The following is a 25,175-nucleotide window of genomic DNA, read 5'->3' on the forward strand; positions in this document are numbered from 1 at the left end:
TTCACAATTAAAAAATATCTTTTAATTACAATGCATAATTGAATTATGATAATTAATTTACAATTGTAGAACGCATTCTATATGGATCTCTTCCTTGTATAAACCATAATGTGACACTTAAAACAATTGTAGGTATGACAAGACTACTGACAAACACAGTGCTTGGAAATATGCCCTAGAAAAAATAGACAACGATTAAATAACATACAGCAATTACGAGTATTTTCTTTTTTTAAATAAGGGCCCCAACGTTGTGCACACTAATAGGTGGCACACTAATACGAATTCCGTATCCGGCTTGCACCAACCACAGTGCTGACTTGAAATATCCTCAGTGGTAGACGGATCATGGGTTAGAGTCCCTTTGCCGTCAGGCTAACCATGGGAGGTTCTCGTGGTCTTCCTCTCCATGTAACGCAAATACGGGTTAGTTTCATCAAAAAGTCCTCCACAGAGGCAAATTTTACCCAATGCTTGATCCAGGAGTACCCTTGTCTTCTGGATTGGGTTCAAAATTACAAGGCTACGGAGTTGAACATTAGTAGTCGTAAACCCAAAAAAATTGGGTCGGCTGTTCAACGACGGTTATAAAATAAAATAAATTATACATACTTACAAAGTAAGAAAATTTTTTTTGTTTGTTGCAAATCTGTGCACGTTATTTTTTGTTAGATTGCAAGGTGTACTTGCATATAAAATACTGGTATGTTAATAAACTTTTTTTTAAAATGCTTTGGTTAAAAAATTTTTTTAAAATATATTTCTATAAAAAGAACAAGATTTAAATTTTTATATCAATTTTTAACTGGAAGGTTGGGAGTGAATATTAATTATTTAAGAGTTGCTGGTTGCCCCAACCCCATTTTTAAGAGAACAAAAATAAAAATTTTGCAAAACTTTAAGATTTATAGTTTTGTATAAAGGTTTTCTCAAATACTTCTCTATTTCACTGCTTTAAAAAATTGCAAAAATAAATAAAAATAAGATATTCAAAAGGACACAAAGATACGTTATTCATTATTGGAAGTCCATGTTAAAACTTTTGATGACTTTCCATTGATGGACCAACATAATCTTGATGGTAAACTTTAATAATTCCATCATGAACCATTATATTTTTGATGGTAACAAAAATAAGTAATCATCACCCCAATGTAGGAATTCGGACTGATTTATGATGGTCCAACATAAGAATAGCAACTTGTTTTGATGATTTGTTCATGTTAAACCATCAGAAGTTTCCATCATAGTTTCTTAGAAATCAAATGTTGGAATCATCATGAACTCCCATCATGCCTACGTATAAATTCGGATTGACTTTTGATGGGCCAACATAGAAAAGCAAACTAATTGTCTTGATGGTATATTCCTGAGAACCAACAAGAATAGTTGGAACCATCATGGATTTTATTGCTGCATGAGAATCAAGCTTCTCTTGATGGTTAAACATATAGTATTAAAGGAGCATTTTCCACCATGGAATGAAGGAAGTTTGCTGGAATACCAAAAACGGGAAAATGTTGGATGACGGTGACCATCAAATCACGTTGGACCATCATGAATCGCACCGAAACCAACATGAACTATCAAAATGATTTGATAGGATCATCAAGAATTTTCACTTGGGGGAGCACTTTGATTTATTATTAATGTAGCAAAAAGATTTCTACTTGTTCTTCTCATATATATATATATTTTAATAAAACAAAACAAAAAGCAGACTCATTAGAAACCACTGATTCCTTGAAAGAAAGAAATAGCTGTATTGTCTAAACCAACAACACATTTCGTTAACCTACTTTTATAAAAGGATCTTTCTTAAATCCAAAAAGTATAGACTTTTTAAAATTTATAAAAAAAAAATTATTATAAATTTTAAACTATCTCTGATATAGCATATTAATTAACGTATTGTTAAACCATCATTGATAATGGCAAAAAGTAAAAGATTAAAATTGTTCAACGTTCTTGAAAATACAATAAAAATTAATATCATGTTTGGATTTAATAATAATAAAAAAAAAGAAATATATGAATAGCAATTGCATATGTTGTATTTAATTATTGACATTTTGACTGCATAGATTCAGATTGAAGGTACAACATAAGGGGGAAAAAATAAATTAAAACTGATTTTAGGCTACCTAGATAAAACTAAATTATTTAATTTGAAAAAGAATTGAATAGTAATATTGATTCAGACTAAAATGATAAATAGTTCAATTATAGTTACTTACGTTTATTATTGAAAACTTCTTAATTAAATACCTTTAACATGCCAGCAAAAAGGTTTGCTAGGCCAATTTTTAGGTTCACGACTTACAAGTTCAATTTCGTATCCTTGTGATTTTGAATCCAACCCAGAAGAAAAGGGAACTCCTGGATCAAGTATTGCAAGAAATTTGCCTTCGCTGAGGACTTTCTGATGGAAGTAACCTGCATTTGCATTACATGGAGAGGAAATTCCTGAAAATCTCCCACAGTAATGGCAAGAGGACTCTAACACATGAACCGTCTACTACTGAGGATATTTTACATCAGCATTGTGGTTAAAATAGATTTTTTAATAGAGCCCTTGATTGCAATTATTGTGGAGAAATACAAAGCATTGATCATTTAATTTTATACTGTCCACGCTTCCGAACGCTCCGTGGAGAACATTTAACAAATTTTAATCAAATTCAATGTTTTGCTAATTCGACTTGCAGGGGTATTATTAAATGTATCATAAAAAAGACACTTGAAGATATTTTGGGTGATGACACTTAAGGAATCGAAACCCCCGCACTCCAAATTGGGTGTCTCAAGCTTTTACTACACTTTTTATGTACTTTTATTGTTAATTTGATTGGTTTTATCCATGTGTGACTTGGTTATGAGTCATGTTTTTAACTGCTAGTTTTTCTTTCCAATTTGTTCTTAATGTAATATTTTACTTTACTTATTCCTTTTATATGATCGGTTTTATCCATGTTTGACATGGTTTTGGGACACGTTTTAACTGTAAATTTTATTCCATTTTGTTCCTTATGTAATCTTTTACTTTTATGCGTTGCTTTTACCAAGCACGATATGGGTGTTTTATTCATTTTTATGTATATATTGTTTTTACTCTTTTAATTATGATCTTTGTGATTTTCCCTGTGTTGGCTGGATTTAGAGTCATGTTTTTAACTGTTGGTCGCTTGTGTCTTTTTATACTGTTGTTGATATAATTTCTGATGTTTTATGTATCTACTCTCGTATGCCCTTAAATAAGGCAGGTCGAGATACAAATAAACAATCAGCATTGTGGTCGGTGCAAGCCGGGTGCTGGAACTCGTATCGACCAGCCATCACCGGGATTCAAATCGGGTTCACCTCATTGGAAGGCAAACAATCTATCCCCTGAGCTATCACATCTCGCAAAACATAGTTTTTAAAAAAATTTTTATATTATTTTTATAACCACTGTTGAACAGCCTACCAAATTCTGGGTTTACGACTACCTATGTGCAACTCTGCATCCTTGTAATTTTGATCCCAATCCAGAAGGCAAGGGAGTTCCTGGATCAGTACCCCCAGAGTTACTGATTTGTGATGGGAACTTGGAGGACTTTGTGACCCTAACAGATTTAACGTGCATCAGTCACCATTTACTACACAGGGAGTCTTCGGCCGGTGAAGATCGAATACATGACCTCTCGAACATGGGCCTATAGCCCAACCAATCAGGCCATCCCGGCGACTGCAAAAGATGTTGTTGTAGCTGAAAGTCCAATAAGAAAATTTTTTTTCATCAGCCTAGCTTTTGAAATTACGCTGTTAGTGGTTGCCGCCCATTGGTTCATGGAACACTGGGTGAATTCACCTCATGAAGTTTCCAAAGCTTAAAACAAAACTCTTCTGATAACAAATCTCAGCTTAAAGGAGAGAAGTTTCGTTAATTAATTAAAGTGCCATAAAACTGGAGTTTAATTAAAGAGCCTAGTAATTAATATATATACTTAATATATAATATATATATATATACTTATAATATATATACTTAATATATATAAAAGGTAAGCAGATAAATTGAGCTGTGAATATGATAGAAATTTTTTTTGACAAATTCATATACACACAGTAGCAACAAGGCTAACACAATAGTATACAAGCAAGCTTGAATAGTACATTTGATAATTTGGCAGCAGGGTCTATTATTTGTTATATGTTTACTCTTTAACAGGTTCGCTGCCACCGACGCAGTAGCGCGACACCTCCTGGCATGCCGACGACGCGCTAGCGCCGTCGGCATGCCAAGCTATAATAAGTTATATGCTCTGTGATTAGTGTGGCTTTGGGAGTTGAACGGAGAGGTTGTTTCGGCACGTTAGTGAAGCATTATTTTTTTATTTCTTGTGGTTGGTTTTCAAAACTTTTGTTTGAATTTTTTTATGTGCTTGACTGCCAATATCTGTATATTGTGCTTATTATTTGTAAATATTCTCAGTATTGTTTCATAAATGGTACAAAATATACTTGAATGGTATTTTTTTTATTCCTTTTAAGCTGCTATTTAATGAAATATGCCAGTAATTTCTAAGAATATTGATCAGACGTGCTGGAGCGTCAGTGGCACTCATGAAGACAGGTTGAGTCTGTGTGCCACTGACGCCTCCAGAGCGTCGTGAAAAAACGCTCTCTAAACAGGAAAATAATATGTTTCTTCGTTTTTCTAGTTTTCCTACTAAAATGTAAGGAACATTAAAACCGTAGTTTTGTAATCCGGCTTCTGCGGATGGAAATATCATTTTTAGTGGCAGCGAATGTGTTAATACACTCTTCTCTTATTCATTACAAATGCAAGTTTTTTTCCTTCCTCCAAATTGTATGTATATCCGGATAATACAAATTCAGGGCTGCTCCCAGTTAATCGAGTAAAGTTTTCATAAAAATTATTCTTTCATCATACTTTGAAATTATGTAAGTTAAAAATATGGAGAAAACATCGAAAAGATGTAAAGATTGTTTTTAAAAAAGAAGTAAAAATATTAATTAAAAAAAAATATATACAGTGAAACCTCCGTTAAGCGGACATTCATGGGACCAAAGAATTTGTCCGTTTATGAGAGTTGTCCGTTTACGGGAAGGGTACCCTAATTACGAAATTTAACACCCTAAATTTTTTTTAGAATATTCTCAAAGATGTAGAAATAATTAAATAATATCTACAAGGATACTGTAAATATCTACAAGAATATTGATTTAAACAATAAAAAAGATAAAAAAGAATATATAAAGAAGTTTGATATAAATACATAATTCTGGATGCAGCTACAGATAAATAAATATAATTTTCCTATTAGCATAGATACTCAAGTTAGACATATGATACCAAATAGGAGCGTACTGTCCTCAGTCCGTTTCAATTATTAGGTTCACATCCCCTTACACCTACTTATCATTTGATAGGGAACATGGTTAATACCTTTTTGGAAAATAAACCTCCCATGATTCACAGAAAAAAAAAGTAATGCATACCTGTAAGTCATGAGGACCTATGGAGATGATTATTCACAATTGATCAGCTATCAAGTGTCTGAATAAATGTTTCATTTATATAAACACCTCAAAGATTATACTTCTGTTCTCTTTTTTTTTTACCCCAGTTGTGTTAAATACAGTCTTCAAATTGATAAGAAAATTAAAGAAATTTTCAATGGGGAAGAAGCATTGAGAGAAGTCATTTCAACTTGAGGGGTCGCATAACCCGTGTGGTCCAGATGAAAAGATCAAAAGATGCCGATGTCAGAATTATTTCAGGAGTGCAGTACCATTTTCTCTCCTTTCTTTACAAAGATAAGACAAGATGACAGGAGAAAGATTGATTTTTCGGTGGTGAAATAGCTTAACAATATTTTTAGTTATGGATAAGGCAAAAAGTTTTATTTACATGCTTTAAAAATAGTGAAAAGTTGCATTTTTTTAGCTTGCAATTTATTTGGAAAAAGTAGTGTCCGGTTTGTAGAGATAAAAAACAACGTTTCAGGACCAAAATGACTGCCCGCGTCCGGTTACGGAAGTGTCCGCTTTGCGGAGAATGTACGTAATGGTTTATTCTTAGAAGATTCCCGGGGAATTAAAAATATGTCCGTATTGAGAGGCGTCCGTTTTGCAGGAGTGTCCATAACAGGAGGTTTCACTGTACATGCAAAAATTTAAAATAAATAAAACAGAAAACAAAATAAGGAAAAGATATAATCTCATCATCAGACCACATGATTACAAAAAAAAAAAAAAAAAGCCATATTAATACAATATTAAAATGCACCTTTTTTTAATATAATCGTGTGAACTGATGACAAGATTGCATCTTTTCCTTATTTTGTTTACTGTTGTTTTTTTTTTTAGATTTTTGAATATTTTTTCTTCTCCTTTAAAAAAAATCTTGACATCTTTTTTCTATATTTAGAATTCATTTTTTAAGTTCTATATAATTGTAGCTTATAAACAATAAAAAGCACTTATTTTTCTTTGTCAATCTCACTCTCTTTTTTATCCTTTTTGTCTTTATTGTGTTATATATATACATAGTTACAAATTTGTAAGTAATATATTTAGATAGTTTCGTAAATATTCTTTTGTGATGAGGCAAAATATATCTCAGGCGGGCCCTAAATAAGGAGTTTAATTAGGAAATTTCCAAGAAAGGTACAGAATTGTAACATAATGTAGAAGGAAAATAACGCCTAACGTATTTCTTATGGAAGATTTCTCGGGGATAATCTTGACCACAAAATGATTATTCTGGAAACTTCAAGTATCAAAACGATAGGACCAATATTTAGAGTTATACGAGAATCGTTCAGAATTGTATCGAAAATTCCGGGGTTTTGACGCCGATCCTAGATAAATCTAAGTGTGCCTCTCAGAGTAGAGTATTAGTCTGCTTATGACTGCAATAGTGTTCTAACCTGCAAGTCTCTAGTGAATTCAATGAACCGTCTGAGGCTTTGAAGCCTGTGTTTTGCTGTATTATGCTGTTCTCTAAGCTGTGATTGAGTTCTAAAAATAGCTGTATTTTCTGGAAGATTCTGCTTATAAATTTTTGAAGACTTAAGGACTGTTTCATTCATCTTCAATTAAAACGAACCCCTGTGTTAGGTACGACAAAATATATATGTGTGTGTTTATACATATATACAGGGCTCCAAGAGTTTGAAAAATACAGTAACCAATAAAAATATTATACATAAAAATTGAATATTTGCATTTGATCTTATAACAAAATGAATGAAATATTTATCTGTGTGTAGTCTATTTTTGCAACTTAATATGAATATTATCTGAGGATTTGCAGACAGGGTTCCTACTCAATTTTCAAAAAAATTCCAAGGACCTAAATTCAAATTTTTCAAGGACCTACTTAGGAGGGGAAAATGATGTATTCCCATTTCACCTTCAAGAATTTACTCATTGGAGCTTTTTGAAAATTGCGTTAATACAAAATTTCTTTACCACCTCATATTTGATAGCATTATAAATTGCATATATCAAAATTTACTAGATTTTAATGATTGGAAAAGGAGAAAATATCAGATTATGGGTATTATTTAGGTAGAATTTGAATATCAGAAGCTCTACGAATTGAAATGAAACTTTTATTTTCACACATTAGCAAATAAAATAAAAAGTTTCAAAAATCGCACGTTTTAAAATGAGTGCATGCGGCATGTGGTTAAAACAAGGCTAATACTAGACATGGTTTCGTTTAATGTTTTCCTTTCCCTGTTGGTTTTCCCACACCCTAGTGGTATTTTGTAATCCAATCACAGGAGAGGGGTAAAAAAGGATAAGGGTCTTTTCTAAATTTAGATCAGACTAGAAAATTAGGTGATACTAAGCTGACCTTCTATTCTTCAATAAAGAAAACTGCGAAAAGAGAGAGGACTGATCAAATTTTTATCATTTTGCTTGAAGATTCCTTCTTTTAAATGCTTTTTTCGTAGAAAATATTATTATTTTTGAAAATTACTCCGAGAAAAACAAAAACTATTTAAAGACCCCATCACATAATTCAAGAACTTTTTGGGGCCCTGATTTTTTTTAAATGAAATTCAAGGACTTTCAAGTACTATGGGAATTCTGTTACACATAATAAGGTTCAGTACAGCGATTTTTAACATGGAATTTATAACTTGGGATGAACTTTGGGAAAAATCCACAATGACAGAGAAGTTTCTTTTCAGTTTAATGTTTCTTTCATGGATGCTGTGAGGCGAGCAGTTATCGACAATGCCAACCTTCATCTATCTAAAGATAACGCAAGATAGATTCAAGTTAACACGTCTTTCATACTAGTGATTTTATGTTTAATAATCATGGTGGTAGTTACACCACAGATGCAATTTCACATTTCATACCTGCTGGAGACATTTGTAACCAAAATATCCAGGTTGGCAGTCACATTTAGCAGATCCAGGTCCCAGGCGAAGACATTTGGCATTTAAACCAGTTCCACAGAAAACTATAAAATAAATATAACCATTGATTTTGCAGGGTGCATAGCCAAATCTTTCAACAATAAATAAGCACTTAAAAAATATTTTTAAGCATTATATACATTAACAAAATGCAAAATAATTTTCAAAGATTTTAAATGATCATGATAAAATAACTAGTTTTTCATAAAGAACTCTTTTTCTTGATTGAATTAGCCACCATAAGAAGATAGAGCGATTTATTCGGTTCGATTTCAGAGGGAAGAAAATGAAACCTGAAATTGAGAATCTCTTTCAAAATGCAGCAGAGTTGCACTAGATAGTGCAAGAATTCTCACTGAATCCAGTTCAGTATGCGCACATGCGGACCTGCAAGCATTTCATCAAACAAAATGATTGGCGCTTTCATACGCTACGGAGCAAAGGAATGCATTGTGTTTGAATGATTTGTGAAAATTTTGAATCGAACAATATGAAAACCACACTTTGCACATGGTGAAAATCGACATGGAAAGTAAAAAAAATTTCATTTTCGAAAAGGGGAAACAAAGCACTTTTTAAAAACACCCAATAAAAAAAGCACCTTTAAGGGTTATTAAAAAAGTAATGGCTTTGGGTAGGTTTTATTGTACTCAATTGCGAAAAATACTGAAGGTAATTTTAATTTCTTAAGGAAATCATTAACTTTTTTTTCATCTCAATTTCTGCTTTTTAGTTTCCACATAATAAAGAAATGATGCATGAAATAGCTTCAAATTTAATACCATGACTACTTAATCTAGGCTGTATTTATAAACTATTTAAAAAATTGTTTTAATATTTCCATTTGAAGATATGAAGAATTTATTTCATATCTTCCATTTTGGGTAAAAAGAGACCCATTTCTCCCAAGGCAGATTTTTCCAATGTAGAAAAAACTAGTGATCCAAGAGAGGAGACATATCATGGAGAAATACAGTCGAACTTATATTTAACAAAATTCCATCTTGAGATTTTTTTCGAGGAACCAAGAACATTTTGGAAATTTCTTCGTAAAATAACTTCGAAATAGAAAAATGAATTTTCCACTTAATGAGCTTTTCTTTAAAATCCACTTTCCCTATTTCCTAAAATATTTCAGAACATTTCATACAGGAATCCATGCCAAAAATCATTCTATAAGAAAGCATAATAGAAATTTCTAAAGCTGGATTCTTAGTCAGCGCGGAGGACAAGGATGACATTTCTTTAGAAGAACTTAAAAAAATGTGGGTACAGCTTTGAGAGAACCACGAAACTAACAATGATTTAAGGATAAATGATTTTCTTTTTATTGATTCTGAAGCTGCAACCACAGAAACATTAACTGAATCGAATATTTTCAACAGTGTGAAAAAATACAATGCAGCAATAAATTGTAAGGAAGACTAAGAAGTTGAAGAAATCACCAAACGATGATATGTTAAAATCATTTGAAACAATTTGATAGTAGATACTAGTTTACAAGATAAAGGTGTATCTGCTATTTTAATTATGCCTAGTGTTTATGAATTAAAAACCTGTTTTGTTTTGTTTAAGTATTTCAAATAGTGATTTTCTATTTAACGAATTTTTCATATAACTAACTTTTTATCGTGATTTAGCGACTTTGTTAAATAGAGGTCCAACTGTAAAGCTTTAGAAGTCTTTACTTTTCTTCACATGAGGGTAGGTCTTTATTGCTACTTTTTTTTCCTTCTTTAACCTAGTTCTGAAGGAACTTAAATATGGCACAATTAAACAAAAATAAAAAAAGAGAGGGCATAATCAGACATTTTTAAAGACACTTACTATTCATATGTTTTATGGATTCACAATAGTCAAGTTGATCCTTACAATATGTTTCTGTTTTTTCAGTATATGTGTGATTCCAAGCAGCATCTCCACCTGGACAGGGTATATGAGCTTCTAAATATCTAAATTAGAGAAACTTTTTTTACATGCATTTAATAATAGTCAGAAAAAAGAAAGATATTTTAAAGAAATCATAGGCACTCTTTTGTTTCAGAAAAAGTCAAGGATCTATATTGATTAGAGTGGAGCAAAAAAAAAAAGTTTCAGATAATTAAAAAGCAGCCAAAAGTTGTGGACTAGTATATCACTCCTGAGTTTTAAGTTCTATTGTTATTTATTTCCCACAAAAACCTTGAAAATTTAAAATGTTTAAAAAAAAAAAAAATTGAAAACTAAGCCAATTTTCAAAAGTGTTCTGATAAAAATAAATTTTTTCTCAAAAGTTGTGCATTGAATGAAATATTGCTTGCAAATTTTTTGTACAATATTTTCATTCTCTGAAACAGAGGTAAAATTTTATGAAAAAATACACAATTTTAAAATATTACTGGTTTTAATATAATTTTAATATATGATAAAATTTTAATTTATTACTATATAGTAATAAATAATTTCAGTAAATGTGCAAAGATTGCATAATTACTGAAATATTACTAATGAATTCTTTCAAAATCTTTTAGCTTCATTTTTTTTTAATTCAGTACTAACACTAAATTGATTTTTTTTTTATTTTAAAGATGAGAGGGAGATGTACCAAATATAAATAGTTCCTGGTTTTTGAATAATATATGTTCTACTTTAGATCTGCGATGAAACGATGGATATTTTTCCTCCTCCACTGTCCTTCCTTCCTACAAAGTAATTACTTTGAAGCTTGATTTTTACTTTTCTGCAATTTGATTAAGTTTTCTGCAATTTGATTAAGTTAAATGTAAACTTCACATTTATTTACGATGATTGGAGAATCTTTACAATTCATAACTTCAAAATATCTTTCATTCTTTTCAGTATTTTTTCTGCCAAAATAATATAGTAATGCTGAGATGAGGGCAGGAGCAGGTCTGTTCCAGAAAAATGTCATATGTTCTAGCAATTATTACGCTTTTAGGTGTGACTGAGGTTGAAGGCGATGAAGATGATACTTTAAGTACTACTTTGACATCAAATTTGGATTTTTTAGGAGTTTTTTTGATTTTCCTTTGAAAACATCAATTTTTTTGGGAATTAATACTGGACATGGGCACATTTTTTTCTGAGACTGCACAATTTTAAAAAATTCTTGCAAAAAGTTTTGCACAATGTAGTACTGGAATTTAGGTTTGACACCAAATTTCTTTGTTTTTGACAGCAACTTTTTTTTCACAAATTTCATTGACTTTTGCTTTGTACTGTTTGTTATTATTCATTCCTCTGTACTGAAATCCAATTGCAGCATAACACATCTTCCAATTGTAACATCACAAGACATCTTCTCGTGTAGGGTGTAATATATATTCTCTTAAACTGCCAACAAAAGAACATTTTATCTTGAGTTGAAGACATATTTTACCTATTCAGCTAACCTGCTCTATAGAACAGATGTAACAAATAACTGCAAAAAGGGAAGTTGAAATCTTCACGTGCGTATAATCTATCTTCTGAGAAAAAGGGAAATCCTTCGCTAGCTTAAGAAACCATATTTAGAGCACTTCTCAAGTGGGAAATATAATCTAATAAATCTTCATAGGGAAAGTGGATCTCAAAGAAAAGCTTGTTAAATAGAAAATTCACTTCACTATTTGGAAGTTATTTTATGAAGAAATTTGCAAAATGTTCTTGGTTCCTCAAGACAAATTGCAAAATAGAGTAATTAGCAACATTAAAGTTTGTTAAATAGAAGTCAGAATGTAATTATTGGATCATTCGCAATTTTCTTACAGATATGTACATATAGAACCTTACACCTAGAATAATGGAAAAGGACATAATGGTATTTTGGAGGTATAAGGTACCTAAGTTTCACAGAAAAAAGCAATAGTATTTAAATGCATCTATAATAATTATTTTTACAGAAAAGAAAACTCAATTACCGTAATTTCGGGTGTATGGTCCGTGGACTATCTGTGTTTAAAATGCGAATTTTTGAAGCTGCGGACTATCCACCAGTGCGGATAATACACTGGTTGTTCATGGTTAAAATCGTTGAAATTTAAAAAACACGCTGTCGTGAACTGCCGATGATCAAATATAAACAACAGCGCGAGACCTTTCTTTGAATCACTTTCTGGAGACCACTATCCACAAGAGAACTAAGTCTCTCTTTCCCTTCTGCCATATGAACAGCTATTGAGTGTAGGAAATGGGCATGGAGTGGAGAAGCATAAATCAGAAAGGAAAGAATGAAGGAAATCAGGGTGGGGCCAGTGATAATGTCAACTGTAAAACAAACACTCCCCCCCCCCCGCTTTTTTCAGGAAATATGCCTCTTCCACTTGTCATGAATGCCTCTCTCCACTACCCTTCTTTCTTCAGCTGCTTGTTAAAAACATGTGAATGTTTGATGAATAAAGGGTGGTGATGAGCTTGGAATAACCTTGAATAATCTTACAATTAAAATGTTCCCGAAGAATTTCAAACTTTCAACTGAGGGTCAGTGAAGAGGGGAAAAAGCAAAGTGTGTGAGAATTTTAGACAGGGGATAAAAGAAAGACCATCCTAGGCGGAGTTATTTAAAAAAAAAAAAAAAAAACCTGATTTGAGAAACAAAAATAGAGGGAGGAATTGCTAAAAATAGAAAATTGTTTTAAATGCTTGGGAGAGCGTTTTTTATTTATTTCTTGTTTTTCTCATTGCTTATATTTCTGTCTGATTTCGATCATCTTCCTCAACTTATTATTATTTTTTTTAAAATCGTTTTATCTTCAATTCTGATGCGTTTTTGTTTTATTAATATTTTTTTTTTGATAATATTTTTGTTTAGTTTATACTATTTTAGTTTTGTTTTAACATATTCACATTTCATTACCACTTATCACGAGGATAGCACATTGCAGAGTATTTTGTTTTCGTATCTTGTCTTTCATCTTCGACAACGTTGACCTTGAAGGTTTTCGTTAATGTAGTAGAATGTGTAATTAATTAAAATATGATTAATTAGTAAGCACTGCTTTTTATTTGTATTTAGCGTTTTATTTCTGAAGGTATATTAGTAAGTACTTTTTTCTATTAATACTTAGTTCTTTGTTTCTAAAATACATTAATGTTTCCGTATTAAAGTAACGTAATTTCGGACGCATAGTCCGCGGACTATCCGGTGGTGTGGACTATCCGGTGATTTTTGAAATTCTTTAAATATAAAATCGGGTCTGCGGACAATACGTGCGAAATTACGGTATCTCTGATGTCAATGCATCAGTATTGTAGAAAAGTCAGTGTTTTGCTCAATCTAATATTTTCTTTAACAAAATGGAATAAAATATCATAGAATTTTGATGATGGAGTCTCTAATATATTTTTTTGCTAAATTATTTATCATTATATTTTAAGACTTCAGGTGTCTAATTGATCTACACTAGGGATTCTAAACCTGCAGGGCTATATGCAGCCCTCCAGATTTTGATCTGCAGCTCCTGGCTGTAACTGGACCTAATAAAAAATCTAGTTTTCTTTCTTTTTAGAATTTTGTCCATTTTGCGTAAATTCTATCTTAAATCAATATAATTTTTCTATCACTATGGATTTTCAGAGATTTTTCAAAACCTTATTATTTATGTTATGACATTATTACTATACATTTTATCATAAATCTAAGTGACTTTTCGATTGTTTGTTGGCAGTTATTGCTGTAGGTATCCATATGGATTTTAAAATTCCATTTTAATATGTTTTAATGTATTTCAGATTATTACTTCTTTAAAAAAATTGTATTTTTTATACAAATTTGCAATTTCAGTTATAGTTACTCCTTCTTAATTTTAGATCAATTGTACAAATATAAGTGATAAAAAAAGTTCAAAATTAAAACTTTCACAAAATTAAAAAGTTAAATTTTTATTGGATTTTTGGATGAAAAGTTTTTTGGTGACATTCACAAGATGCACAGAAAAAAAAAAAAAAAATTAAACATGTCATTTAAAAAATATCACCAAGGCAGATTTCTACCCATTTCTAAAAGCAATTAAGATGAAATATAAAAATTCTATTTTAAAATGAAAAATAAATAATATTTAATATGATTTTAAGTAATTAACAATGGTGTAATAAAATGAAAAATTGTTGCTTACCTAATTTATTATCATATTTGTCCTTTTTTATAATTACTGTCCCGGTATACAAAAACAAATTTTAAAATAACAAACAAGAGTTTTGGCTTTATATTATAATGTGTTGGCTTACAAAATCTGGTCTTAATGTAATATAAAAGATGCAAACATGTTTTTAAAATGAAGTAAAAATTCAAATGAAAATTCTTAATGTCTTCAAAATTCTAGATATTAATTCTTAAAAAATATTAATTAAATTATTAATTAAACATTATTCAAAATTCTTTCCCATATTTACTTATTATTGATCCATAGAAAAAAATATTTTCGCAATGTGTTTTTAAAGCATCTATGTGTCATAAGGGACAGTAATTACATTTTCAGAAGCAATTACTATTTAAAACTGTCATTGAACTTTTTATTTTCCAGTTCTTCAATGCTGGTCATTGATTTGTATATAATGAAAATAAATTTAAATGTAAGGGTCTGATTATGAGACGAATTTTTCTTAATTATTATAAACAAATGCTAACGTTCTTAAAATAAATTTATCCGTAAGTATACTCTTTTGGCACTTTTAGATTTCCCCTTCTCCCTTGTCATAAAAGAGAAAAATTACAACACCCCTTGTTTCTGTTTTAACTTTGACTGTAATGAAACCTTAGCTGTAACTTTATATAAAACAAAATTTAAATTTTAATTCATTTTATTAATTTTTTTTCACCTTTTAATTTTGCTAAATCTAATCAGTATAATAAAATTTGAAATTTTTGCAAGCTAAATATATCTTGTTTCAATTTTAACAAAAACTGCATTGCTAATAAGTACTTGTCAGGAAAAAAAAGAAGAAAAAAAAGAAGAAAAAAGCAAATCACAAACCCTTTTATCTTAAGGCGCTTGCGTGATAGTTCGATAGCTCCTGAAAGGTTTTTAACAGCCTCCAAAATGTAATAATACCAAAGCACAATAAAAACCACAAAAAAAAAAAAAAAAAAACACTCAGGACACAAGCTATTTTTGCTTTACAAGCTATATTATATAATTCAAATAATATTAACAATAAAAATAGTAGTAGATATAAATACTCACAAGTCATTTAATTTTAGCAATCCTAAAAGCTCATCAGCAGTAAATTTATCATAATCATTCTCTCTTAGATCTCTAAAAATGTAAAATAATGTGATAAATACATATTTAGTAACATTCATAGATCTCTAAAAACACATAATATGATATCTAATGTATATAAATGCCATCTTTTAGAAAGACCCCCATTACAGCAAGCCTTCCATTATAACAACTAATACATGAAAGTCTAATTTTTCCTTGATTACTTGAACTAGAGTGCCAAAATGTTTAATTTCAACAATACAAAAGTATCACACACGCACATGCACTTAAACCAGAGTTGGCAAGTTTTTGACAATTGACGGTTTAAACCACCATGTGAAAAAAAAAAATTTCGGGTAACAATAATTATAAGCTATTATAAATATGAAGCATTTATAAATAAACATACATACAAGTGTTTAATCAATTATGCTTTTGAATTATTTTGACATTAAACTTTTTCAGTTTTGACAATTACCAACATAAAGTCAAATTTTGGTGTAGAAAATATTAAAGAATTATAAATAAGAATGTGCAAAATTGCAACTTATATTTGTTTAATTAATGAAAATAAAAATACAAAAAAAATCATCTTATATATATATATATTATATATATATATTTATAAAGCACATAACAATCATCTCATTCATTATTTGTAAAAGCAATTTTCAATTAATCACATTTTAACTTATTTTTTCCCCAAAGCACATGATTACGAAAAAATAGTTTTGAAGTTCTCTGAATTCTAAGTTCCTTTTTTTCAATTTTGTATAAATTAAACTGAAATTCAAAACCATTTGTTTGATTGATGCTCAGTTGCATAGATTAGAATGCAAACATACTAAAACTATTATAACATAATAAAATAATATGCAATTAGGAAATTTATTCTGATAACTGTACTAAATGTTGAATAGTAACCTTATTAAATTTTTGATTGATTGAAAAAATTATTAAATCATTGAAACAAACATTTATAGTTTTTGTAAATTATAATTAGTTTACTTTACTTGTCAGGGAATATATTATAGTCATGATTTATTGGAAATATTCATGTACAGTATGCAAAATAAAAAAGATATCCTGAATAACTTTCATTCTAATGATCAGATTTTCATGTACTTACAAGGGAAACTAGGGAAGTGTGACTCGCCAATTTTGAAATAAACTAGTGGGATGTATGCCTTATGAGGAATAATTTTAGGGGGCAACATTCGTTTCGGCCCATAGAAGGTCCTGTGAGAGATAAAAAATAATTCAATATATAGAAAAATCGGTATTTTATTACTTCAATGCAGACTATTAGTTATTGTAATTGTCTCATACTCCAATTAATTTTGTGATACTTTCACGTACTATATAATGCATATTTACTGTCAAAATTGATTTTGAAAATTTTATATATCTGTAGTTTTTCAGAAAAACCTGTTAGGTTAATTTTAAAAAAAAAATTATTAAATTTTTTTTCCAAAAAACTTTCCAAATTAATTGGAGTATGCAATTGCAAATCAATTAATTATTAATAATTAATTAACAATAAATTAATAATTAATTAATTGTATGATTAATTTATTAATTAGCAAATTAATTAATTATCCAATTAATTGCAAATTAATTGGATTATGAGACAATTAGAATAACTAATAGTCTGCATTGAAGTAATAAAATACCGATTTTTCTGTATATTGAATTATTTTTTATCTCTCACAGGACCTTCTATGGGCCAAAACGAATGTTAATTAATTTATTAATTAGCAAATTAATTAATTATCCAATTATTTACAAATTAATTAGATTATGAGACAATTACAATAACTAATAGTCTGCATTGAAGTAATAAAATACCGATTTTTCTATATATTGAATTATTTTTTATCTCTCACAGGACCTTCTATGGGCCGAAACGAATGTTGCCCCCTAAAATTATTCCTTATAAGGCATACATCCCACCAGTTTAGTTCAAAATTGGCGAGTCACACTTCCCTAGTTTCCCTTGTTAGTGTCATGTTTTAGTTTCTGGGGATAACTTTAAATATGCTAATCAATTACTGTTAACTCTTAATTAAATTGCACAATCAGACACAAAACGTACTTTTAATGAAAAAACATATTTTTTTTCTCTACATATTTGAATTCCTGACTCTCAAAATAGGGGTTGTACAAAATTTCATAAATTTGCAGGCTAGGAAGCTATATATATTTGGAGATAGTCCCAAAAAATTGGCCAAATGATGTTGCCGCTGATGTAATTAAGATAACCATAGACAAATTAAAGAGAGCAATACTTAATTTTATTCAGTTGCTAAGCAACCCAGTTCAGAGATTAAAAAAGAATGAAATAATGTTTTGTGACTGCCCAGAAGTCAGTTATTAATAGTTAATAGAAAAACATCTCATAGTTTCTGAGCAATAGACATTTTTTGTAACTTAAACAAGGAAGAAAGGCAAGTAAATCAGGAAGCAATATAAAAGGAATCAGTAAAGAAAAACTTACAAAATTTCAATCTCAGAAAAAACAGCATGAGATATGTTTAATATCTTGATATCACAGTACCTTAAATCTAGTCTGAAAACCAAGAAAAGTAATATGTATCACAAATCATTTAAAATATACATCAAAAAATACAAAAAAACACAAACTTGTTTTAAAAAAATGAAGAAATTGAAATAACTTGCTAGTTAAATTAGAATACGCATTAAACATGGATCAACCAAATTATCAAAAAGTAAAAGCTACAATGCGTAAAAATGAACTAGAAAATGCTTAGAATGCAATTACCTTGTGTCTTTATAATAAAAGTAAAGATGCATGCACTCTATTTATGATTGAGCTTCTTTTTGGTAATTGTTCATAGTTTAACACTCATGGCACTAACTTTATTTTATTTTATAACCGTTGCTGAACAGCCTGCTCAATTTTTGTTAACTCCATAATGTTCAACTCCATAGCTTTATAATTTTGAACCCAACCCAGAAGACAAGGTATCTCCTGGATCAAGTATTGTGAGAAATTTGCCTTCGTGGAAGACTTTTTGATGGAGCTAATCTCACGGTTAGCCCGACGGCAAAGGGACTTTAACCCATGATTCGTCTACCACTGATGATATTTCACGTTAGTACTATGGTCGGAGCAAGCCGGATTAGTATCAACTAACCATTGCTGGGATTCAAAACTGGTTCACCTCATTGGAAAGCGAACACTCTATCCCCTGAGTCATCGCGGCTCTGATTAGAATGTACCAAACACCTTGATTAATTTCTAAAGAAAGTAGCACTGAAGGGAAAATAATATAATTTTTTTAAAGCCTTCTTTTTTGCACTCACTCACTTCCTGGTACTACAGTCTGTCTTGAACAATTGCCTCCCTAACAATTCTAATCTAAAGTACTACGTCTCATATTTTTGTTTTATGCTTAAGTCTAAATTTTTGATGGTCCCATCAAAACATTTTGGTTTATGTTGGTTTCAATGAGATTCATGATGGTCACCATCATCCAACATTTTCCATTACGAGTTCATGGTTTCTGATATGCCAGCAAACTTCCATCATTCCATGATGGAAAATGCTACCTTAATATTATGATAGTTAACCATCAAGAGAAGTTTGATTCTCATGGACTAACAATCCGTGATGGTAAATGATGATTCCAACTATACATTTTCATGATGGTTTAATGGCAATTCTTGTTGGTTCTCATGAATATACCATCAAAACAATTAGTTTGTTTTCCTATGTAGGCTCATCATAAATCAGTCGGAATTCCTACTTTGGGATGATGGTTGTTTATGATCATTCCAACATTTGATTTCTAAGAAACTATTTCTGATGGTTTAACATGAACAAACCATCAAAACAAGTTGTTATTATTATGTTGGACCATCATAACTCAGTTCGAATTCCTACATTGGGGTGATGGTTACTTACGTTGGTTACTATCAAAAATACAATGGTTCATGGTGGAATTATTGATGGTTACTAGATTATGTTGGTTATGTTATCAAGATTATGTTGGTCCATCAATGGAAAACCATCAAAAACCTTGACTTGGGTGATCTCTTATTTTTAAGGTCTCTCTCAACCTAACCAATCCACCTGATCTTCAATTTTTCATATTTTGGTTGAAAAAGGCATTAGCCACTCAAGATATTTTTTGTGCATCACTTGTTATTCATTCTTTCTATTTTCATCATATTATGTCAAGATCAAAGCTTAAAACACCTATCTATCATATTTTTGATAATTAAAGCTTTTTGAATATTTTTTCAATAGTATTGTATTTTCAGCAAGTGTCAATATCTTGACACCTATTTTGGTTGTGAAATTTTTATTTCTTCACATTGCAAAAAAAAGAACTTTACATTTACCCATTATCAAACATGTGCATTGATAAAATGAATCGTTAAAAAGATGAGTTTCAGTGTTATAGGTATGTTAAGAAAAAGTTATGTAAATAGATATATGCGGTATAATTAATTCACAGAAATGCCTGTATTTTTCTACTAATAACTGCTGAGTGTAATTTTCTTTCTTTATATTTAAAGTTTTAACTTTTTCAATAAACAGAGTCGTACATTTTTCTGTGAATTGAATTCTTAATTTATAATAGAGGTCTATAATATCTGAAACTTAATAGGTTGGCTCCTATTTTCAACATTAAAAATGCGTAAATAGAAATCGCGATATTGGATTTTTAAGCCTTGTAAATAAGAATCGCAATGTACGCTATTTAAATCGGCTGAATAACAATAACAACTTTTAAATCAGAAAATTAATGTTTGACAATAAAATCGCGATTTTAAAAAAACACATAAATACAAATTGCAATATTTGATTTCTAAATCTTGTAAATAAGAATCGCAATGTACAATATTTAAATCATGTGAATAAGAATAGCAGTGTGCAACCTTTAAATCAGGTAAATGCGAAAATCAATGTTTGATATTAAAATCGCGCGAATAAGAATTGAGATATTAGCAGATTCTGGACTTGGGATTTTTAAAAGGCTTGTTTGTATTGTTTTTGTTTAGCCATAAGAAATGAACACTTACAAGATTAATTGAATGAGCAAATAAATATTTTCCCTGCTATTTTTTTAATTATTTTGCTTGCTTTCGTGCCAGAAAACAAGTAGCAGCGACATCTGAATTACGAAAATACAAGCTATCTGGCGGATGGGTAAAAATACAGAAAATCTTATTTTCTGAGCATAAAAGCAGAGAAAATAGCTAAAATAAGTAAAAATGCAGAAGGTTCAGCAGCTACAAATTAGTTTGAATTTTCTGTTCAACTTTGAAAATCGGAAATAAATATAATTATTTTATTTCAGGGACTGAATTTTCAGAAAAAGCGTTATATTTATATATATATATAAAAACTAAACTTTTAGAGAATCGGAGTTTTTGATAAAAAAGGCTGAAATTTGAGAGACAAAAGCAAAAAAACTCATTCCTGTATATAATAGTATACAATTAAAAAAAAAAAACCTGAAATTTTAAAAATTTCTTTCAGCCAACTTTAAATTAATTCTTGTATAAAAAGTTAATTTTTAAAAACATCTAGTTAAATTGGAACAAATGCTTGGTTAAATTAAATTTGGGCTGGGTGGCCAGTTTAATTAAATTGATATAATTTTTAAAGAGAACAAACAGCATCACCTCTTTTTAGGTCAGTTATGCATAAAAATCTTTTCCTTTTCATAATTACTTTTACAATGTTAATTTTATCTTCTGAAAATAATGTTTTACAAAATGCTTCTAACAGGGAAGTTTATTGAGATAAGTTATAGCAAAAAATTTTTTATTTAAATAAAATGAAAATTTTGATCTTTGTTGTTACCGGAAATGGGGGCGGCAGAATTTTCAAGTTTAGGGGAGATATCCCCATCAGCCTTAGGGAGGATAGGCACCCCTGGAGCCCAGAATTTATTATGAAGCACAAACAGAAAAGCTGGGTATGACAATGGAGGTTATCTTTTGAGAAGTAAGACTTCTATAAATACAGAGATATTTCTGCAAAACATTTTAAATGAAATTCAAATATTAATTGATTAAATATGGATCATTAATATTTAAAAATGATCAGACGACATGATTAAACATACAGATGCAACTAACCTACTAAAAGATTTACACATTTCTAGAAAGGTAAGTACTAGAACTAGAAAAAAAAATCACAGAAGAGAGAAAAATTTATATGATGTGATGTAACTCGTAGCTATCCATTTTTTCACTTAAAATTTTTTTTTCAAGTACTAAAACCTTCCAATGCTTTAGTGATTTGAGATGACACTAATAGGTTCTAATATTAAAATATATTCGAGAAAAGAACAGATTGATATTTTTGGTAAAGTTTGGGGAAAGCCTTCTTTCAGTAGTAAATTGATTAATGGTAAAACATTATAATACATATCTATATATTTCTTACCTATCTCTTTAAAATGCCAAGAAAAATACAACTACAAACTATGCAATGTAACGTTAAAATAATACCATTAAAAGAAGTATATTTTCATTGTGTAAATATGCTTGGGAAATAAATTGATTTTTGGTATATTACATTTTATAAATGCACGACATTATTGCTCACATCCTTTTAATTTTTCTTCAATGTGCTAATGGGAAGATTTCGGTATTGTGATTTGCAGCAGAATAATTGCTAAGTCTCGACAACTTCTAGACTGTGGTTCGCAAGAAACTTGAAAAGAAAAAGAAATTACACATGGGCAGTAACTTGAAGGCTATACTCGTAGCCATCCAAGGGCAAACTTCTACGTGTTTTTCTTTTAATTGCAAGTTTACAATCCATTTGGTGCCTTGGTGATTGCAGTTGGCAGATCAAGATATTGGAATTACCAAACATATATACCAACGCATAAAGAAGAAAAAAAAAAAGAGAATCGAATGTAGGCAATGTAGTGTTAAAAATATATAATTACAATTAAAAGAAGTGTCAAAATAAAACAAATTTTTGTAACAAACCCAATAATTGTATCATTCACGTTACAGCATCTGCCTGTCACATTTTTATCATATACAGATTGACAGTAAGAATTAACTTTGCTATCCTCAGTTATAAGTGTGTTGTTGCAATGGAAATAAACAGGACAGTCTTCCAACTGCAAAAGAAAAGAAAGCGTTAAAAATGATCGAGAGCGCTGCTATTATTTGGCTTGGCAGTAAGAAAATTAACTTACAGCAAAAGTTTTAGACAAACACAAGATTAAGGTAAATGATATTAAAAATAACATATTATTCATAACTTCTCCAGATAATTTCCTATATTTGCTGGGTTTTATTTCACTAAGTCATCTTACAGTTTTTCATCGCTTCAAGAGATAATCGTAATAACAATTACATGATCGTGTGACAGCTACGTTTGTTTTGTTTTGATCGTAGTTTGTGTAAAAAAAAAAAAATTTAAATATAAGCGTAACTGCGACTGAAATAGGATATTTTATTTTTAAGAAAAGTAGAATTTGCAATGAAGTGAAGTAAAACATTTAGTTTCGCACATTTTCATTTTTTCCAGTTGATCAGTTTTTTCAATTTACTCAGTTGCATTACTTTATTTGTATGTTCAAGCTTATAACTCGTAAATTCAACTTTGTACAGATTTTAAAAGTTGTCAGTACGAACCCAATTTAAAACTGTTTTGTTTATATTTTTCAATCAACTCTTCTGCAGTAATAGGTAGTTTTGTAATAAGAGAATTTATATTAAAACGACTTTCATAGAATTGTTAATTATGACTAAATCGAAACGACAAAAGCTGAAAAAGAAAGGTAGTTTTTTCCAATTATATTAAAAATGTATGGATATCTTCTAAGCAAAATTATTAAATAAATATTCCACGTGTTTGTGTTGAGAATCGATTCAGTGTAATAAAATTTTGTATTTTCAAACTTAGGAGATTTCAATTATACCTGTACTATATATTCTGTTGTTTATCCATTTAATTTAGTTTATCTAAGTTTTATGATATTAATATCATGTAAAACTAAGTGTTTCATTTTAGTGTAATATGTGAATTAAATTTTTGTCTGTAGTATTTGTACTGAGAATATTGTTTATTGAGGTTTTGTTGAAATTTCTATTAATAAAGCTAATTAATATTTCTTCTAATGTTTTGGTTAAATGAGCAGTTTTATCTTTTTGGTAGCAGCGCACCCTACAGCTAAACAATCTTCTTCTACCTTGCAGAAATTATTATTAGGCTGCTGTCTGTTTCTTATTTTATCCCCCCCCCCTGAAAATGCTTTTTATTTGGATGCATTTTTGGTATCACAAAAATTATATAGAATGTATCTGCGAAATTGGAGAATCTCTGCATGTGTATCCGCGCATGCCTTGCTCGCATGCATCTATGATATCTAATTAGGGTAAAGAATATGGTAACCAGAAATGGGATGTTCGCTAAATAGAACGAAAATGATTGCCTAACCAAAAGGTCCCTAGATTCTACGCCTTAACCATAATTTTTCATTGTGGACAGCCAGAGTTTATCAGTATGCTTGATTTCATCTCCACATATTTTGTCAAAATTATAAATTTAATTATGTAACAATCTGCTAATTGATATTTAATTTTGTAAGAGTAATTGATATACAGTGGAGCATCGTTTATACGACGATCACTTATACGACGTTAACATTTATACGACGTTTTAGTGTGGTCCCAAATCATTCCTATTCATTTTAATGTAAAAATATATCGTTTATACGACGCACAGAATCGGTTATACGTCGGTTTTTAGATTTTGTTCACGTTTACTTAATTTTTTATTTTTTCTTGTGTATTTTAAAAAAGGGCGGAATTTGCCAACATGAGTGATACAGAAAAGGGTGCCAACAAGAATGCTTGGATGACGACTGTGATTTTTACTAGATGACTGAAAAAACTTGACAATGTTATGAAGAGGGAAAAAATAAAAATTTTGCTATTCATCGACCAATGTCCAGCGCACCCATCGATACTAATTATTTTGGAAAATGTAAAAGCTCTCTTTTTTCCTGCAAATTGCGCTAGTGCGCTTCAGCCATTAGATTTGGCCGTGATTAGAATCTAAAATTTCATCATAGAAAGCAGTAAGTTCAACTCGCTATTCAAAGCATTGCATTGTAGTGACTAATAGCAAGAAAATATAATTAAAAGTAACATACATTCAAATTGCTCACTGCAATTTTTCTTCTTTGGTTATTTGTTTGTTTTGCTTTGTCTAATTTAGAAATTTATGCAAATCAACACGCTAAACATTAAAATTAACTGAAAACAGAGTTAGTTTCAGTTTTAGAAGTAAAAATCGATTATACGACGTTATCGTTTATACGACGTTTTTCGGTGGTCCCTTCGGCGTCGTATAAACGATGCTCCACTGTAATTAATATTTAGGTTTGATATTTGCAATAAGTAATTTAAATAATTTACCGATTGTTGCATATACTAAGAAATTACCTTTTCTTTCACTCTAAATTACTTTATTTTACAAATAGAGAAAAACACAACTTCTAAAGCGAAATATTAAACTAGAATCTCTACATCTAAACAG

At 29.9% G+C, this 25,175-nt stretch overlaps 2 protein-coding genes across 3 annotated transcripts in view; one reads left to right on the forward strand and one right to left on the reverse strand.

Moving 5' to 3' along the window:
* LOC107446558 (all-trans retinoic acid-induced differentiation factor) lies at window positions 1-23,138 on the reverse strand. The gene is made up of 7 exons (XM_016061235.4): window positions 22,825-23,138; window positions 22,610-22,746; window positions 18,126-18,197; window positions 15,608-15,679; window positions 10,275-10,399; window positions 8,388-8,491; window positions 1-175 (listed from the first exon to the last, which is right to left on the reverse strand). Exons 1-7 carry the CDS (start codon window positions 22,885-22,887, stop codon window positions 53-55), a joined length of 696 nt encoding a protein of 231 aa, XP_015916721.1. The 5' UTR covers window positions 22,888-23,138; the 3' UTR covers window positions 1-52.
* LOC107446557 (uncharacterized) overlaps window positions 23,087-25,175 on the forward strand; it is a 53,445-nt gene continuing 51,356 nt past the window's right edge. The window contains exon 1 of one of the 2 annotated variants that reach the window (XM_016061233.4): window positions 23,087-23,412. In XM_016061233.4, the coding sequence (XP_015916719.1) occupies window positions 23,376-23,412 (37 nt within the window). In that variant the 5' untranslated portion in view covers window positions 23,087-23,375. The remainder of the gene's footprint in view (window positions 23,413-25,175) is intronic. The other variant, XM_016061234.4, reaches the window with a different exon arrangement.

The sequence above is a fragment of the Parasteatoda tepidariorum genome, chromosome 10 (assembly GCF_982258835.1).
Source record: "Parasteatoda tepidariorum strain Cologne lab strain chromosome 10, Ptep-v5.0, whole genome shotgun sequence".
NCBI lineage: Eukaryota > Metazoa > Arthropoda > Arachnida > Araneae > Theridiidae > Parasteatoda > Parasteatoda tepidariorum.

Bases quoted from the DNA above. Each gene is read 5' to 3' on its own strand.
- LOC107446558 (XM_016061235.4), bottom strand. From the start codon at position 22,887: ATGAATAATATGTTATTTTTAATATCATTTACCTTAATCTTGTGTTTG. The intron at 22,747-22,824 runs GTAAGTTAATTT...TTTCTTTTGCAG, and splicing joins GTTTGTCTAAAACTTTTGCT to TTGGAAGACTGTCCTGTTTA. The intron at 18,198-22,609 runs GTTTGTTACAAA...CTTGGTTTTCAG, and splicing joins GTGAATGATACAATTATTGG to ACTAGATTTAAGGTACTGTG.